The sequence below is a fragment of the Lucilia sericata genome, unplaced genomic scaffold, assembly GCF_015586225.1.
Source record: "Lucilia sericata isolate MDLA Ls3-8-SP2 unplaced genomic scaffold, ASM1558622v1 Contig001517F_arrow, whole genome shotgun sequence".
NCBI lineage: Eukaryota > Metazoa > Arthropoda > Insecta > Diptera > Calliphoridae > Lucilia > Lucilia sericata.
The window spans coordinates 47,799-67,774 of record NW_023995443.1 but is presented as its reverse complement, the minus strand read 5'-3'; the positions used below and the strand labels follow the sequence as shown (position 1 = coordinate 67,774).

The 19,976-nt window shown below is 26.3% G+C and overlaps 2 protein-coding genes across 3 annotated transcripts; both read left to right on the top strand.

Annotated features, from left to right (window-relative positions):
• The first annotated feature begins 9,083 nt into the window (after positions 1 to 9,083).
• On the top strand, positions 9,084 to 11,498 carry LOC119611724 (p21-activated protein kinase-interacting protein 1-like). Its single transcript, XM_037967401.1, has 5 exons — positions 9,084 to 9,307; positions 9,371 to 9,520; positions 9,582 to 10,094; positions 10,160 to 10,230; positions 10,751 to 11,498. Exons 1-5 carry the CDS (start codon positions 9,236 to 9,238, stop codon positions 11,361 to 11,363), a joined length of 1,419 nt encoding a protein of 472 aa, XP_037823329.1. The 5' UTR covers positions 9,084 to 9,235; the 3' UTR covers positions 11,364 to 11,498.
• A 94-nt stretch (positions 11,499 to 11,592) lies between these two features.
• LOC119611723 (nuclear envelope integral membrane protein 1a-like) lies at positions 11,593 to 19,608 on the top strand. Of its 2 annotated transcripts, none has more exons than XM_037967399.1 (4): positions 11,593 to 11,853; positions 11,913 to 12,417; positions 18,215 to 18,683; positions 18,749 to 19,608. In XM_037967399.1, the coding sequence occupies exons 1-4, from the start codon at positions 11,721 to 11,723 to the stop codon at positions 19,316 to 19,318; spliced, it is 1,677 nt and encodes a 558-aa protein (XP_037823327.1). In that variant the 5' UTR covers positions 11,593 to 11,720; the 3' UTR covers positions 19,319 to 19,608. The 2 variants fall into 2 exon arrangements, with proteins under 2 accessions (XP_037823327.1, XP_037823328.1); XM_037967400.1 differs by having other exon boundaries at positions 11,611 to 11,853; positions 11,928 to 12,417.
• Positions 19,609 to 19,976: the final 368 nt, after the last annotated feature.

Genomic DNA, 19,976 nt, shown 5'->3' with positions numbered 1-19,976 from the left:
ACATAAATAAACAAATTATTTTCATAATACAAGATTTAAAGAAATTAAAAATTTATATTTTATTTTATTACATTTTTATTATTATTTTTAAATCAAAAACAATAAACAAATTAAAGCAACATATTAAAGCACTTATAAAAGTTAGAAAAAAACATATTTGGTTTTTATTTATTTTTTTTTTATAATAAACTCAAGTTCAAATATTTCATTAAGATTATAAGGCATATTAATAAAAGTTATTCTTCTTTTAAGGCATTTTTTTTTTTTTAATATTTGTTATTTTTTATTATTATTTTTGGTTTTTAAGTAATATTTTGTGGGAACTTAAATTAAGAAACTTTAAATATTTAAACATTATTAAAAATAAGTATTTGAAAAAAGTAAAACTAACAATAGTTTTAAAATTTACAATTTAAATAAAAAATTTAAATTTTTAAAACTTCTGTTTAACCTAACAAAATAATACAACAGTCCTCAACAGAATTTGCTATTTTTATTATGTTTCAAAATATTTTTCTAAATTATTTCAATATTTCATGCTTTTAAAACCTAAATAAATAACTAATTTAAACTACGAATTTCATTTTTTATATTGAAATTAATTTTTGCTATAAAATAAAGTTTTTTTAAATAACCTCACAACATTTTCCAAAAAAAAACTAAAATTTTTTATATAACAGCCTACAGCTTACAAACTTTGCAAAGTTTTACTTTTATATTTAAATTTCAAAAATTTTCTTTGTAAAACACTTATTTAAATATTTAACACCAACTCTAAACATAAAAACACACATAATACACACACACGTGTTAACACACCAATGAAGAAATCAAAAAATATATAGTTTATAGGAAACATATAAAAACTTTACATTGCATATTAAAAAAAAAAACAAACACTTTTCAAAATAAACTTAAACATTTAAGAAAACAACAGAAGACAACTTTTTAAAGCAATTTTTCCAAAATAAATATTAAATAAAATAATAAATACGAGTAAATTATATTATTAACGATTTTACTTGATCAACATAAATTCTATATAAATATAATAACCACAAACTCTGACAAATGAAATTAAAAATAATAATATAAATACATATTTAAAACAAACAAAAATTATGTTATTTATTCATTGCACGCTGTTTAGATATCAAGTCTCAAATCAACAAAAACATTAAAAAAAAACAACATAATGCCTTAAACAAAAATATGTATTTTATTTTTTTGGTTAAATTTAATTTTTTTTACAATTTTGTTATAGAAAAAAGTGTAACTGTTGATTTCAGTAAAATGGAGATCTTTGAATTTTAATCAATCTAAGAAAATTTGTTTTATGGCATAAATTTTTCTTGAAAAATAGTTCCGAGAATATGATTAAGAACAAAACTCATGGGAATAATGAACGTTGTAACAGAAACTCACAGTCGAAACTTTGTAGAGAGAATACTTCTATAGAGAATGAATTTGAATAGAGGTGATTTTCAATATGAAAACTAGCTTCGATTCAAAGGCGTTTTCTATATAAAAACTAACTTCGAAAAGAAGGAGTCAGTTTTCAAACGAAAACTGGCATCTTTTTGAAGTCAACTTCTATTCGAAAACTAACTTTGTTCGAAAATTGTTTTCTATGCGAAATCTAACTTCAAGCCGAAGCTATTTTCTGTACAAAAACTAGCATCTATTGGAAGTTATTTTCTAAACGAAAAACCATTTCGATTTGAAATAATTTTTTATACGAAAACTAACTTCAATTCGAAGTTATTTTCTATACAAAAACTAACTTTGATTCGAAGTTATTTACTATACGAAAACTATCTTCGATTCGAAGTTACTTTCTTTACGAAAACGAACTTTGATTCGAAGTTATTTTCTATACAAAAACTAATTTTGATTCAACGTTATTTTTTATTCAAAACTAACTCCAATTAGATGTTATTTTCTTTACGAAAACTAACGTTAATTCCGAGTTATTTTCTAAAGAAAAACAAATTTCGATTCGAAGTTATTTTGTATACGAAAGCTAGTTCGAAGTTGTTTTCTTTACGAAAATGAACTTTGATTTGAGGTTATTTTTATACGAAAACTAACTTCGGTTTGAAGTTACTTTCTATACGAAAACTAACTTCTATTCGAAGTTATTTTCTACACGAAAACTAACTTCTATTCGAAGTTATTTTCTACACGAAAACTATCAAACATTCGAAGTTATTTCCTACACGAAAACGAACTTTGATTCGAAGTTACTTTCTATAGGAAAACAACTTCGATTCGAAGTTACTTTTTATAGGAAAACAACTTCGATTCGATGTTACTTTTTATAGGAAAACAACTTCGATTCGAAGTTACTTTCTATAGGAAAACTAACTTCGATTCGAAGTTACTTTCTATAGAAAAACTAACTTCAATTCGAAGTGACTTTCTATAGGAAAACTAACTTCAATTCGAAATTACTTTCTATAGGAAAACTAACTTCGATTCGAAGTGACTTTCTATAGGAAAACTAACTTCGATTCGAAGTTACTTTCTATAGGAAAACTAACTTCGATTCGAAGTTATTTTCTAACGAAAACTAACTTCGATTCGCAGTTACTTTCTATACGAAAACTTACTTCGATTTGAACTTACTTTCTAAAGGAAAACTAACATCGATTCGAAGTTACTTTCTATACGAAAACTAACTTCGAATCGAAGTTATTATCTATAAGATAATTTTGATTGGAAATTATTGTCTGTACGAAATCATACTTCGATTGGAAGTTATTTTCTATACAAAAAACGAATTCAATTCGAATACAATTTCTTTAGGAAAACTAACTTGGATTTGAAATCTCTTTCCATACAAAACTTTTTCATTCAAAACAATCCTCCTATAACATATAATAATCTAATGTTTCCTTCTTTAATTTAATATTTTAATTTAGATTTGAAATGGTTTAAAGTGTCATATTATAGAAAATTAAAACAAAGTTTTTTTATATATTTTTATTAAATTATAATTAATATTAACACTAGAAACTAGTCAATATTTTATATAAGTTTAAATCATTTTGTAATTCTTACATAAAAATAAATTTAAAAAATGTATTGAAATCATAATAACAACAACAAAATAAATAAAATAAAGAAAAACACGCTCTAGTTTTTAATGCACGTACTTATAAAATATATATATAAATATAAAAAAATAAATTATATTAAAAACGTAGTTGAAATTCAAAAAACAAAACTCGAAAATTCATTAAATTATTAAAAACAAAAAAACATACAAATTAAACTCTTTTTTTCCAATCAAATTTAGTATAATAAGAACAAAAGAAAATTTAACATAAAGGATTACAAACAGAAAAGTAAAAAAAAACAAAATATATATTAAAATACTTTTTAGCAAAAACAAAATAAAAAAAAAAGTTTCACAAAAAATGCTTTAAATCAAATTGAAAATTATTAATTAGTAAACATAAATAATAATTTATTAAAAGAAAAAGCTAATAAGGCGTACGTTTAAAAGAAAAAAAGCAACAAATGTTTGAAAAGTAAAACTAAAACCATGTTTTTTTTTATTTTTAATATTGAAAATTTTTAAATAATACATAAATATTTGTAAAATCTTAAGCAAAATCTTTAAAAAGTAATTATTTATTTGTTATGTAAAAAAGAAATAATTCTGAAAATAACATATTCAATTTTTTGCCTCACACCTTTAATAAAAGAAAACATAAAAAATATTTATTAAAAACTACTTCACATTTAAAAACAAATATATATTTAATGTACTTACAATTGAATTACAAAAATATAAAACAAAAACAAATAAAATAAAATAACAAAGTAACTTACAACAAATTTAGCCTTTTCAAGCAATTCTAAAAACAAAACATGATTAAAATTAATATTAAATATAAGTAAAACAAATTATTAATAAAATAAAACAAAATAAAACCTAATTAGGCTCATGGTAAGAACACAAAAAATAAACAAGAAAAAAATGTTTTGAATATTTAATAAAAACAATTTTAAAATACATTAAATTGGAAATACATTAAAATGATTACGAAAAACTATTTCTTTTTTTGTTTTTGGATTACACACAACTCCAAAAATGTTAAAGTTTGTTAGGAACAATTAAATGTTTTTAAAATTTTTTTAATCCTTCTTTATACCTTTTAAAAGCCGAAATTTTCGTAAATAACTAAATTATAGCTAGAATTTTATTAACAAAATCCTAACATTTCCAATTTCGTTTCTATTAACAAAATTATTGTAATATCATTCCTATAATTATAAATTGTGAAGTTTGATAAAGTAATAAACTTAATTGTAAGGAGTGTAGAAAAGTAAGTAAAATAATTTTCAGAAAATCATACTTTTTTCCTCTTAAAAATTGTGTGTTTTCAAAATATTAATAAATAACGATTTTGAAGAACACTTTAATATTTGTTTTTTGTTTCAAAGCTTCTAATAGTCGTGTCTATCAAATACACTGTATGGAATATTTTAGGAGTTATGATCAATAGAAGAGTTATGAAAGTGAAAATGAAATCTTAAAAAGAAATATTTTTAATAAAAAACTGACTTATAGAAAATTGTTTAGAATTTGTTTTTAAATTCGTAACAGAACTACTTAAGAGTTGTAGCTACTACTTCTAGACCCCATTCTCTGGTTATAGAATCGATTATAAATAATTTTTAAAGTGTTGTGAAACATGAAACCATTTAAAATAAATCTAAACAATAGAGTCGAAAACTAACTTCGAGTCGATGTAATTTTCTATACGAAAACCAAATTCGATTCGAAGTTAATTTCTATACGAAAACTAATTTCGATTTGAAATCAAGTTCTATACGAAAACTAACTTTGATTCAAAGTCATTTGCTATACGCAAAACTAACTTCAATTCGAAGTTAATTTCAATACGAAAACTAACATCGATTCAAAGTCAAGTTTTATACGAAAATTAACTTCGATTCGAAGTTAATTTCTATACGACAACTAACTTCGATTCGAAGTCAAGCTCAAACTAACTTTGATTCAAACTCAAATTCTATACGAAAACTAACTTCAATTCAAAGTCAATTTCTATACAAAAAATAATTTCGATTCAAAGTCATTTTCTATACGAAAACTAATTTCGATTCAAAGTCAATTTCTATACGAAAACTAATTTCGATTTGAAGTCAAATTCTATACGAAAACTAACTTCAATTTAAAGTAAATTTCGAGACGAAAACTAACTTCGATTCGAAGTCGAGTTCTATACGAAAACTTACTTCGATTCGAAGTTAATTTTTATACTTACATATACATATAAAACTAACTTCGTTTCAAAGGTATTTTCTATACGAAAACTAAATTCGATTTGAAGTTATTTTCCATACAGAAACTAACATCGATTTGAAGTTATTTTCTATACAGAAACTAACTTTGATTTGAAATCATTTTCTATACAAAAACTAACCTAGATTTTCTATATTGAAACTAATTTCGATTTCAATACAGAAACAATAATTGATTCGAAATTATTTTATATACGAAAACTTCTATTCGAAATTATTTTCTTCTATTTGAAGTCGTTTTCTATACAGAAAATAACTTTGATTTACAGTATTTTTCTATGCGAAAACTAACTTCTATTCGTTGTTTTTTTTTTTTCTTTACGAATACTATGTTCTATTCGAAGTTATTTCTATAAGAAAACTAACTTCGATATACAATTTTTATATACAAACAAACACTGATTTGGATTCAATTTTTGTTATGTTAAAACTGACTTGAATTCAAAGTTAATTTCTATAAACAATGTTCTATTCGAAGTTATATTCTAAACGAAAACTAACTTCAATACGAAATTATTTTATAGAAATAGTTTTGGAATAAATTTACATGCTTATAAGTTAAATGTTATTTTTAATTTGGGAAAATATGAAAAATATATTTGCTAAGTTCGGGTGGTTTTTGATATTTTGTAGCAAAATATTAAATAGATATTGAAAATCACTTTATATATTCTAAAATTACAAACGATTTAATTATTTGATTAAAGTATTTTCTCATTTCTTACTAATATTAAAACTAAAACTTTTAAAAATAAAAAAAAAAATAATTTCAACACTTTCATTTAGAAATCTAAACAACACATATTAAAACTTAATAAGGTGTTATCTAGAAAAAAAATCTTCTCAGAATTAAAAAAAAAACTTCGTTATACTTTAATAAAAATTACATTAAGTGAGAATATAATATAAAAAATATAAAAATAATAACAAACAAATTAGAATACTCTTATTAAAGATTATAAACAATAAAAAATAAGAATATGAACCTTCACAAAAATAACAAAACATGTTAGCAATTTATTAAAAAAAAAAAAAAAACAAATAAATATAAAGACAAAAATTAACATTAAAATACTATAAACTTAAACAAAATAAATGAACCTAACTAAGCTACATTTCTACTTAAAGAAAATTAAAAAAACACAAAAATATACTATACTAAATAAATAAAAAAAATCTAAAATTGCTATTGTGGAACACATTTTTTTACTTATACATTTATATTTTTTAAACAAAACTTAATATTATTCAATTTTATGAATTTAATTATACATAAATATTTAAAAACATAAATAAAAATATATTTAAAGAAGAAAATAACAAAAAAAAACCCAAAACTTATTAATGGTGAATTAACCAGTAAACAAAATACAAAACATAAAAAATAATAATAATAATGAAGGAAAAATAAAAATAAAACAAATGTTTATGGAGAATTCATTTCAAAAGCCAAGTGAATAAGAGATAATGACAAAAACAACAACAACAAAACAAAAAAACATATAAAATTAAAAATTCAATAAAAATTTAAAATACAAAACACCAAAAATTCTTTGTTTTTTTATAGTTCTCGAACGGCCATCGATAGATTCAAAATATTTGGGGAACCATCATAAAACGAACAAAGATTTTTTCAGCTGGGTAAAATTTTAAATTGAACATGAAAAACGTGTCCAGCTGAGGAAATTTTAACTACCAGCGCACGACATCACAAGACAAATCGAGTCCATCTAGCAAATTTTTTTTTAGCTACTATCAGCCAGCTCACGAGACCTATCAACCCAAGCGAGCATATCTATCTTCATCTATTATCTATCTATCTATCTATCTATCTATCTATCTATCTATCTATCTATCTATCTATCTATCTATCTATCTATCTATCTATCTATCTATCTATCTATCTATCTATCTATCTATCTATCTATCTATCTATCTATCTATCTATCTATCTATCTATCTATCTATCTATCTATCTATCTATCTATCTATCTATCTATCTATCTATCTATCTATCTATCTATCTATCTATCTATCTATCTATCTATCTATCTATCTATCTATCTATCTATCTATCTATCTATCTATCTATCTATATATCTATCTATCTATCTATCTATCTATCTATCTATCTATCTATCTATCTATCTATCTATCTATCTATCTATCTATCTATCTATCTATCTATCTAGCTATTTATCTATCAATCTATCTATCTATCTATCTATCTATCTATCTATCTATCTATCTATCTATCTATCTATCTATCTATCTATCTATCTATATATAAAATTCTAACGTTACTGACTGATTCATCAGCTAAACGGTTGTAGCTAAAGAGCTGAAATTTGGACAGGAGGTTGGTCTCCCACCAAATAGATGCACTAAGACGGGATTTTTGGAAATTCGAATGTTTAATGGGTAAATTCAGCAACCCCATATCTCCTAAATAAGAAAAGATACAAAAACAGTTTAAAGCTTATCGTCGTTCATTAAAGCAGTAAGCGGACAGCTGTCTGGTACTTTTTTTCAAATTCGGCCCCTTTAGGGAATAAGCGGGTAAAAGCTGTATCTTTAAAACTCGTTCATAACTTAACGAAAAAATAAAAATATGAATTGAGTACTTTTGGATATTCGGACGTTTAAGGGATGAAAATTGTACCCATTTTTGATAAATTTTTCATAAAACATTGTTTTAGGTTTATTAACTTATATATCGTCACCTGAAATACAAAAAGGCGTAACAACCAAAAAAATTAAAATCGACTTTTTGATTGAAAATGGTCTACGGCATCAAAATAAATGTTGTAGGAAATTTTAAGAACTCTATTGTCAAAAACAACGACTTTATGAACATGAAATTCGAAAGGACGTCCCAACAAATTAGTAATTTCCACAAGTCAGAAAGTCCTAAAAAGCAACATATAGACAATGTCTGGCGGTGCAGTTATATTCAAACATGTTTATCAATGTTGGGATACAATACTTGTAAGAAAATATTACTTTTATTTAATTTTATTTAGTTTTAAAGTGTTGTTACGCCGTTTTGCATTTCAGGTGACGATATATGTATGTATTATGTACGATGAATACATCTCACTACGATATTGGAACTTTTTGGAATACAATTTTTATTTCCGAAAGGGGGTAAAAACGGAAAATTAGATTTTATTCAAACACAATGAGTCAATTTAGATAAAATTTTTAGATTTAGAAACACTAAATATGCTAATAGGATGCTATTTACTTTACTTTTTGAGTTTTCTATGATATTAAAATCGAAACGTGAAGATAATAATAAAGAGACTTTTAGATACTTTTTCGTTTTTCACTGGTACTTTTTTGAGTTTTCTTTAAAATTAAACCTAGGAACATGAAATTAAGCATGTAGGGCCCGGAGTAAATGAGAACTTATAAAATGGGATTTTTTTTGGTACTTTTTCGATCTTCAAAAGGTATTTTTTGAATTCTGTGTGATATTGAACCTAGAAACATGAAATTAAGCATATAGAACCCGGTTTAATTAAGAACATATAAACGGGGACTTTTTGTTATTTTATTCATGATAATAAATTGTGTATTTGTAGTAAATTCACTAATATATATACATATTTTAAAATTTTTAGTTGTAATATACATATGTATATTTGTTTGATGTAGAGACATTTTGGGCTTGTGGGATTTTCTTTATTTACGGTATATATTAAAAAGACCAGTCTGGCAACATATACATTTTTGACATAAGTATACAACTTTTGTTGTTTTTGTAGAATTGGAGAACAATAAGAAAAACAAAACACTGCACGTGTGGCGCTTGATAATTTAGTAATTGTAACTTTAAAAAATCGAATATAAAATTAAATATTAATTAAAAGTTTTAATACTATAACTATAAAAGATGTCTGCCAATATAGAAATTATAATTGGCACTTATGAAGAGTTTCTATTGGGCTACAAATTTGATATAAAAGTAAGTTACTATGAGTTTTTCATGCAATGATATTTTCTACAAATATTTTGTTTTGTGTTCTAGAATGAGAAACCCACATTAACCCAATCATTTGCTGATAAATCCCATTCGGGTTCTATAAGAAGTGTAGCGGTACAAGAACGTTGGGTGGCCAGTGGTGGTACAGATGATCGGATTTTTATTTACGACATGAGCACCAGAAAACAGTCACAGGTATTTTCTGACAACAACAATAAAATCCTTAAAGTGATTGTTAACATTTTGCTTATTTCAGATTTTACTATCCCATGAAGGCACTGTTAACGCTCTTGCTTTTACCCCAGATGGCACGCATTTATTGACGGGCGGTGAAGATGGACGTATGATTGCTACCCGCCTAAAAACTTGGTTTGTCGACGCAACCTGGAAAAAGGCCCATAATGGAGCAGCTGTTACCCATATCAGTTGTCATCCCAGTGGCAAGTTGGCTTTATCGTTGGGCTCAGATTTGGTCTTAAGAACCTGGAATTTAGTTAAAGGTCGTGTGGCCTATAAAACAAATTTGAAAAGTCGCAATACATTGGGTGCTCAGCCCGACTGTTTGGCTTGGTCACCTACGGGTGACTACTTCACCATAACTGGTCAACGTATTATTGAATTTTGGTCCATAAAAACTGCAGATGTTGTACGTTCTCATAAGACTAAATCAAAGCCTATATGTCTGACCTGGATAACAGATGATTCGTGTCTTGTGGGTCTAGAAGATGGAAAAATCTTGTGGCTTTCAACCGACAGTGAGGAGGAAAAGGTAATGGAGATTTGTTTTTAAGATTTTTCAATATTTCATTTTTATATTTTTATCTTTATTTCCAGGAAATTGTTGCTCATAATGCAAGAGTTAAGGCAATGTGTGTTTTTAAACAGAATCTTGTGAGTGCATCAAGGTAGGTTTATTTTTTTTGATTATTAAGCAAAACCGAATACTAAAAATTTTCATTAATCCATTTATCTGCAAACATGATCATCGGTCCAATATTTTAAGATATTTTATTTTATTCAACTGATAGTACAAAACAGTTTGTACTCTTTTTGTTTTAAAGTTATGAACAGTCCCATAAAGTACTTCCAAAAAGTTTAATATAGTTGATTAAACAAGGAATTTAGTACAGTTTTTGACTTAAAGTTAACAATAATTACAAAATTAACTATAATTACAAACTAATTTCAATTCAAATTTATAAGCATTGCATTTTTCACTTTATATTTCTTTGAATTCATTTAAAAGCTTTAGATCCGTAAAGTTAAAGAACATCTAAACGCTTTATTAAACACGTAAAGATCTATTGTAGGGATTATTAACTAAAGAAACTTGCAATTTAAAGCTGCTGATGATTTTCATTTGTTCATTTTTTATATGAAAGTTCAAAAATACGTTTTAAAAAAAATCTTAAACAAATATTCTAGTTCCGGTGAAATTAAACTATGGCAAATAAACGCAAACAACCAAAAACTTAAAGAGCTGGCAACAACAAATATCGGCTGCCGTCCTACCTGTATAAGTATATTAGATTTGGAACAATTTGGAGCAAATTACGTGATAAGCAGTACATTAGGAGCCAAAGACAACGATATAAAACCAACAACCTCTAAACCAAAAGCGCCACAACGTGGTATTGTTACTATCGAATATGATAACGAAGATGAGGAGGAAGAAGATGCTGATAGTAACAATGAAGAAGCTGAAGATACAGAGAATGAGGCAGATAGTGTAGCAGAAGAAGATGAAGAAGGCGCAGATAATAAAGATGATGGAATAGAAGAAGATGATGACGATGAAGAAGAAGATGACGAGGATGACGACGATGATGATGAAGATAGTGAGGATAGTGATGACAGTAATCCTGAGCCTGAAATACGTTTACCAAAATCCCGTAAACATAAATTGCAAATTGTCAAAAGAAAAGAGGATGAAAAGAAGAAACTAAAACTGGATAATCAGAATAAACAGCAAGTTATGAAACAAAAACAACAGCAGCAGTCGCAACAAAAGAAAAGCAAGCAAAAATTTAAAAAATAATTACAACTACATAGACAATTATGTAGATTTTACAATAAAATGTTAATGATATCCTATTAAGTTTTTTTTAATACATACAGCTAATTGCTGCATAAAATAAAATGAACACGTTTCAAATGTCCACCATGTTTATAACATTTTTTACCAATTTTTTTCTAAAAATTAAAATTCCACCTTTTAAGGGTTAATGATCTTTCTGACATTTCTCTTTTACGTTTTATATAACGCCAGATTAGGTTGTAAACCATTGGAAATTTACAGTTACAGTTTTGACATTTACTTTATTTCTTCGTTTGTTCATTAGTTTTCACACTTCTCTAGAAATGGAAATAAAAAGCTAAAAACTATTTTAACAAAATGACTGCATTATTTTTTAAATTAATTTTAATTGGAATTTTAATTATACCAAAATCATTAACCAACGACATAAATATAAAAATTGTAAAACCAATTTCAAAACCAACTGCAAAACCTGTGGATAAATTTAAAGGTAAGCATTTCATTTCAATAAAAAAATAGAATAAAATGAAAAAAATTATCTTTATTTAGTGCTTTTTCTTGAAGCCAATACAACTTTCAATTTTAAGCCCTCCAAACGTGGTTTCTTCGAAAAACATTTAAACACCTACTGCTATAAAGGCGAACCGAAAACATTGGGACGCCTTTTAGAGACTATTGAACTACAATTGGAAATTGAAGGCGATGATTATACTCAATATGAAGGTACAACACCATCAGAAGTGGAAGAACACTATTCGGAACATCGTTCTATTTTCAGTTTGAATTTATTTTCGCAAAAACGTTCTCGCGTCTCGTTATCACCATTTATGCAACAGTGCATTGGCATAGAGACCGTTCAGCCCTATAATGTTACTTTGTATCAGGAAAAAATTGACTATTATCGCACCGTTCAGCTAATGAGTGGCATTATCATGTTCCTGTTTGCTGGTGTTTTAAGTGCAAATTCATTGTTTTACTACATTACTGGCATATTGTTTGGCATATGTTCATCATTTCTATTCCTTATATGGTTGTCGGGAAAATTGATGCCCAAGTAAGTAAACAATTATGTTTTCTTATCATTTATTACGATGTTGTGATGAAAGCTTAGAAATAATGAATTCTGTTTTTAGAATTATTTCAACTAAATCATAAATCCAGTTTGAAGACTTCCTAAAATGGATTTGTATGCTTTTTTGCTTTATGTAAAAATTCAAAAATACTAAAATCGTTAATAATTTCCTAAATAAGCGTTTATTTGAGACTGATTTTAGTATTAAAAGCCAAAGACACTAAACGTCTACCTGAGTAATCAAGCTTGATTTGTGATCACTCATATTTCAGACCAAAAATCGATTATTAGTATAAAAACTCAAAGAATCTAAAATCGTTAATAACTTCGTAAATAAGCGTTTATTTGGGAAAATAAGCTTGATTTGTGATCACACATATTTCAGACCAAAAATCGATTTTTAGTATAAAAACTCAAAGAAACTAAAATCGTTAATAACTTCGTAAATAAGCGTTTATTTGAGAAAATAAGCTTGATTTGTGATCACTCATATCTCAGACCAAAAATCGATTTTTAGTATAAAAACACAAAGAATCTAAAATCGTTAATAACTTCGTAAATAAACGTTTATTTGAGAAAATAAGCATGATTTGTGATCACTCATATTTCAGACCAAAAATCGATTTTTAGTATAAAAACTCAAAGAAACTAAAATCGTTAATAACTTCGTAAATAAGCGTTTATTTGAGAAAATAAGCTTGATTTGTGATCACTCATTATTCAGACCAAAAATCGATTTTTAGTATAAAAACTCAAAGAAACTAAAATCGTTAATAACTTCGTAAATAAGCGTTTATTTGAGAAAATAAGCTTGATTTGTGATCACTCATTATTCAGACCAAAAATCAATTTTTAGTACAAAAACTCAAGGAAACTAAAATCGTTAATAACTTCGTAAATAAGCGTTTATTTGAGAAAATAAGCTTGATTTGTGATCACTCATATTTCAGACCAAAAATCGATTTTTTGTATAAAAACTCAAAGAAACTAAAATCGTTAATAACTTCGTAAATAAGCGTTTATTTGAGAAAATAAGCTTGATTTGTGATCACTCATTATTCAGACCAAAAATCGATTTTTAGTATAAAAACTCAAAGAAACTAAAATCGTTAATAACTTCGTAAATAAGCGTTTATTTGAGAAAATAAGCTTGATTTTTAGTACAAAAACTCAAGGAAACTAAAATCGTTAATAACTTCGTAAATAAGCGTTTATTTGAGAAAATAAGCTTGATTTGTGATCACCCATATTTCAGACCAAAAATCGATTTTTAGTATAAAAACTCAAATAAACTAAAATCGTTAATAACTTCGTAAATAAGCGTTTATTTGAGAAAATAAGCTTGATTTGTGATCACTCATTATTCAGACCAAAAATAAATTTTTAGTACAAAAACTCAAAGAAATTAATATCGTTAATAAGAAAGAAAGAAATTAAATTCGTAAGTAAGCGTTTATTTAAAAAAATAAGCTTGATTTGTGACCACTCATATTTCGGACAAAAAATCGAATTTTGGTATAAAAACTCAAAGAAACTAAAATCGTTAATAACTTCGTAAATAAGCGTTTATTTGAGAAAATAAGCTTGATTTGTGATCACTCATATTTCAGACCAAAAATCGATTTTTGGTATAAAAACTCAAAGAAACTAAAATCGTTAATAACTTCGTAAATAAGCGTTTATTTGAGAAAATAAGCTTGATTTGTGATCACTCATTATTCAGACCAAAAATCGATTTTTTGTATAAAAACTCAAAGAATCTAAAATCGTTAATAACTTCGTAAATAAGCGTTTATTTGAGAAAATAAGCTTGATTTGTGATCACTGATATTTTTTAACCAAAAATCATTTTTTAGTACAAAAACTCAAAGAAACTAAAATCGTTAATAACTTCGTAAATAAGCGTTTATTTGAGAAAATAAGCTTGATTTGTGATCACTAATATTTTTTAATCAATTTTTAGTACAAAAACTCAAAGAAACTAAAATCGTTAATAACTTCGTAAATAAGCGTTTATTTGAAAAAATAAGCTTGATTTGTGATCACTCATTATTCAGACCAAAAATCGATTTTTAGTATAAAAACTCAAAGAAACTAAAATCGTAAATAACTTCGTAAATAAGCGTTTATTTGAGAAAATAAGCTTGATTTGTGATCACTCATTATTCAGACCAAAAATCGATTTTTAGTATAAAAACTCAAAGAAACTAAAATCGTTAATAACTTCGTAAATAAGCGTTTATTTGAGAAAATAAGCTTGATTTGTGATCACTCATATTTCAGACTAAAAATCGATTTTTAATTTAAAAACTCAATGAAACTAAAATCGTTAATAACTTCGTAAATAAGCGTTTATTTGAAAAAATAAGCTTGATTTGTGATCACTCATTATTCAGACCAAAAATCGATTTTTAATTTAAAAACTCAAAGAAACTAAAATCGTTAATAACTTCGTAAATAAGCGTTTATTTGAGAAAATAAGCTTGATTTGTGATCACTCATTATTCAGAGCAAAAATCGATTTTTGCTATAAAAACTCAAAGAAACTAAAATCGTTAATAACTTCGTAAATAAACGTTTATTTGAGAAAATAAGCTTGATTTGTGATCACTCATTATTCAGACCAAAAATCGATTTTTGCTATAAAAACTCAAACTAAAATCGTTAATAACTTCGTAAATAAACGTTTATTTGAGAAAATAAGCTTGATTTGTGATCACTCATATTTCAGACCAAAAATCGATTTTTAGTATAAAAACTCAAAGAAACTAAAATCGTTAATAACTTCGTAAATAAGCGTTTATTTGAGAAAATAAGCTTGATTTGTGATCTTTCATTATTCAGACCAAAAATCAATTTTTAATATAAAAACTCAAAGAAACTAAAATCGTTAATAACTTCGTAAATAAGCGTTTATTTGAGAAAATAAGCTTGATTTGTGATCACTCATATTTCAGACCAAAAATCGATTTTTGGTTTAAAAACTCAAAGAAACTAAAATCGTTAATAACTTCGTAAATAAACGTTTATTTGAGAAAATAAGCTTGATTTGTGATCACTGATATATTTTAACCAAAAATCAATTTTTAGTACAAAAACTCAAAAAAACTAAAATCGTTAATAACTTCGTAAATAAGCGTTTATTTGAGAAAATAAGCTTGATTTGTGATCACTCATATTTCAGACCAAAAATCGATTTTTAGTATAAAAACTCAAAGAAACTAAAATCGTTAATAACTTCGTAAATAAGCGTTTATTTGAGAAAATAAGCTTGATTTGTGATCACTCATTATTCAAACCAAAAATCGATTTTTAATTTAAAAACTCAAAGAAACTAAAATCGTTAATAACTTCGTAAATAAGCGTTTATTTGAGAAAATAAGCTTGATTTGTGATCACTCATATTTCAGACCAAAAATCGATTTTTAGTATAAAAACTCAAAGAAACTAAAATCGTTAATAACTTCGTAAATAAGCGTTTATTTGAGAAAATAAGCTTGATTTGTGATCTTTCATTATTCAGACCAAAAATCAATTTTTAATATAAAAACTCAAAGAAACTAAAATCGTTAATAACTTCGTAAATAAGCGTTTATTTGAGAAAATAAGCTTGATTTGTGATCACTCATATTTCAGACCAAAAATCGATTTTTGGTATAAAAACTCAAAGAAACTAAAATCGTTAATAACTTCGTAAATAAGCGTTTATTTGAGAAAATAAGCTTGATTTGTGATCACTCATTATTCAGACCAAAAATCGATTTTTAATTTAAAAACTCAAAGAAACTAAAATCGTTAATAACTTCGTAAATAAGCGTTTATTTGAGAAAATAAGCTTGATTTGTGATCACTCATATTTCAGACCAAAAATCGATTTTTAGTATAAAAACTCAAAGAAACTAAAATCGTTAATAACTTCGTAAATAAGCGTTTATTTGAGAAAATAAGCTTGATTTGTGATCACTCATTATTCAGACCAAAAATCGATTTTTAATTTAAAAACTCAAAGAAACTAAAATCGTTAATAACTTCGTAAATAAGCGTTTATTTGAGAAAATAAGCTTGATTTGTGATCACTCATATTTCAGACCAAAAATCGATTTTTAGTATAAAAACTCAAAGAAACTAAAATCGTTAATAACTTCGTAAATAAGCGTTTATTTGAGAAAATAAGCTTGATTTGTGATCTTTCATTATTCAGACCAAAAATCAATTTTTAATATAAAAACTCAAAGAAACTAAAATCGTTAATAACTTCGTAAATAAGCGTTTATTTGAGAAAATAAGCTTGATTTGTGATCACTCATTATTCAGACCAAAAATCGATTTTTAGTACAAAAACTCAAAGAAACTAAAATCGTTAATAACTTCGTAAATAAGCGTTTATTTGAGAAAATAAGCTTGATTTGTGATCACTCATATTTCAGACCAAAAATCGATTTTTAGTATAAAAACTCAAAGAAACTAAAATCGTTAATAACTTCGTAAATAAGCGTTTATTTGAGAAAATAAGCTTGATTTGTGATCTTTCATTATTCAGACCAAAAATCGATTTTTAGTATAAAAACTCAAAGAAACTAAAATCGTTAATAACTTCGTAAATAAGCGTTTATTTGAGAAAATAAGCTTGATTTGTGATCACTCATTATTCAGACCAAAAATCGATTTTTAATTTAAAAACTCAAAGAAACTAAAATCGTTAATAACTTCGTAAATAAGCGTTTATTTGAGAAAATAAGCTTGATTTGTGATCACTCATATTTCAGACCAAAAATCGATTTTTAGTATAAAAACTCAAAGAAACTAAAAGCGTTAATAACTTCGTAAATAAGCGTTTATTTGAGAAAATAAGCTTGATTTGTGATCTTTCATTATTCAGACCAAAAATCAATTTTTAATATAAAAACTCAAAGAAACTAAAATCGTTAATAACTTCGTAAATAAGCGTTTATTTGAGAAAATAAGCTTGATTTGTGATCACTCATTATTCAGACCAAAAATCGATTTTTAATTTAAAAACTCAAAGAAACTAAAATCGTTAATAACTTCGTAAATAAGCGTTTATTTGAGAAAATAAGCTTGATTTGTGATCACTCATATTTCAGACCAAAAATCGATTTTTAGTATAAAAACTCAAAGAAACTAAAATCGTTAATAACTTCGTAAATAAGCGTTTATTTGAGAAAATAAGCTTGATTTGTGATCTTTCATTATTCAGACCAAAAATCAATTTTTAATATAAAAACTCAAAGAAACTAAAATCGTTAATAACTTCGTAAATAAGCGTTTATTTGAGAAAATAAGCTTGATTTGTGATCACTCATATTTCAGACCAAAAATCGATTTTTGGTATAAAAACTCAAAGAAACTAAAATCGTTAATAACTTCGTAAATAAGCGTTTATTTGAGAAAATAAGCTTGATTTGTGATCACTCATTATTCAGACCAAAAATCGATTTTTAGTACAAAAACTCAAAGAAACTAAAATCGTTAATAACTTCGTAAATAAGTCTTTATTTGAGAAAAAAAGCTTGATTTGTGTTCATTCATATTTTTGACCAAAAATCGATTTTTAGTATGAAACTAAAAGAAAACTAAAGAAACTAAAATCGTTAATAACTTCTTATATAAGCGTTAGTTTGAGAAAATAATCTTGATTTGTAATCACTCACTCATGTAATCAATCATGATAAAACTAAATTCGTAAATAAGCGCTTTTTGGAGAAAATAAATAATCGACATCTAACGAATGCATTCTTACTTCTATTCACCATTTCAGGCGTACAATGATGTATGGCGTTTTAATAGGCGGCTGGACCGTTGGTTTCTATGTCATACGTATGCTGTGGGACAATATACAAATGATCATGTTGACATATCGTAACTACGTATGCTGGTACATTATAGTTACCGGCATTATATCATTCTTTTTCTGTTATCGCTGGGGTCCACCGCAGAATAGACGTTCGAAAAATATTATAAAATGGTTACTGCAGCTCATGTCTTTGGCAATGATTTATTTGTCTAGTAATTTTAAAGAAGCCACCATAGCTATCATACTGATGACCGTTACATTGTATTATTTTCCTCGAATTTTAAAAAGAATCATGAGTTTGAGAACTAAAACATCCAAGGAATATTTAAACGAGAAAAATGTCTATGGAAGTGGTGGTAGCGGTGGTACTAGAGATCTAAGAGATGATTGTCAGCAATGGCGGGTTAATAGTCCCCAGTATAAAGATTGGAAGGTAAGAAAAAATCTCTAAAAATGTAAATTATTGGACACATATGTTTTATTTTATATTTGACACAGATTAAACCTAAATCTCGCACTTCATTAAGTGGAGTGGAGCAGCGTCGAACACCCACACAACAACCAATTATCAAAACAAACATAAATAACTCCGGCTCTAAGCAAAACCTAGAAGATTTTCCATCTGGTTTAGAGAACGTAAATTTGGAAGGACATGATTTGACAACTCACAGTCTTTATCCCCTACCCGATGGTTCATTTATATTGAGTGAAAAGACACCGATTATTATAACACCACGTCTTGCCACACCCATATATCATCGTTCTACACCAGCCTTCTCAAATGATGAAGACGAAGATGAGGCTGAAGGTGATTATACACCAAAAAATCATCATACTCATGTACCTCTTCCAGCTCATTATCGTCGTTTAAGTGCTGCTGCCTCGACTTCAGATCTTTTGTTATCTGCAGGGCGTCGTCGTGCTACACCCTCTCCATCCCAGCTGCAGCGATCCTCCAGTGTTCAACGTGTTCAGTCTCGTTCGGCTCGTATGATATCGTCGGCTAGAAAACATCATGCCAGTAATCCCAAGATTAAAATCGATAATCCTACAAGTGATGATGATTGATGAGAAGTGTTTTGTTTTATTTAAATTGATTTTTTTAACTTGTGCAACTAACTGATTTAATAGGTAATTTAACTTAACCGAAAATACGTTTCTAACCGATATTGTTAATATTCAAGCTTATTCTACTTGTTTTATAAACAATCACAAAACTATGTTAAATGCATTTTTGAACGGACTTGATGTTTATAATAGTGGTATTGTTTAAAAATCTCCATTCCTTGCTGCTTTATAAAAGTTATGATTTCATTTCCAACTAGTGGTAAAAAATATAAGAAAAATAATCCTAAAAACATCATTATTTATGAGGCGGCAATGTTACAAACATTAAAAAAGGTAAGCATAAGTGAAAACTTTTTCAAATTGAATTTTCTCCTAAATGAAATAATTATTTATAGTACATTATGGTTGCATTCGATGCTCCCTTTTCTTAGCTTTAAAATGAGCTATATTTCGTTCCGATCCCCTTAGTAGTTTTCGAGTTATAAGCATATAAACAATCCCGGAAAAAGCATAATTTTTCAAAATTTGGCAACCCTGTTTAAGTGTCCTGTCAGCGCCATCTATTGTTTTCGTATTTTCAGTTTTGAAAATCAAAAATACGAAAACAATAGATGGCGCTATTTTGACACTAAAAAGGTATTGCCATCGCGCAGCTGAA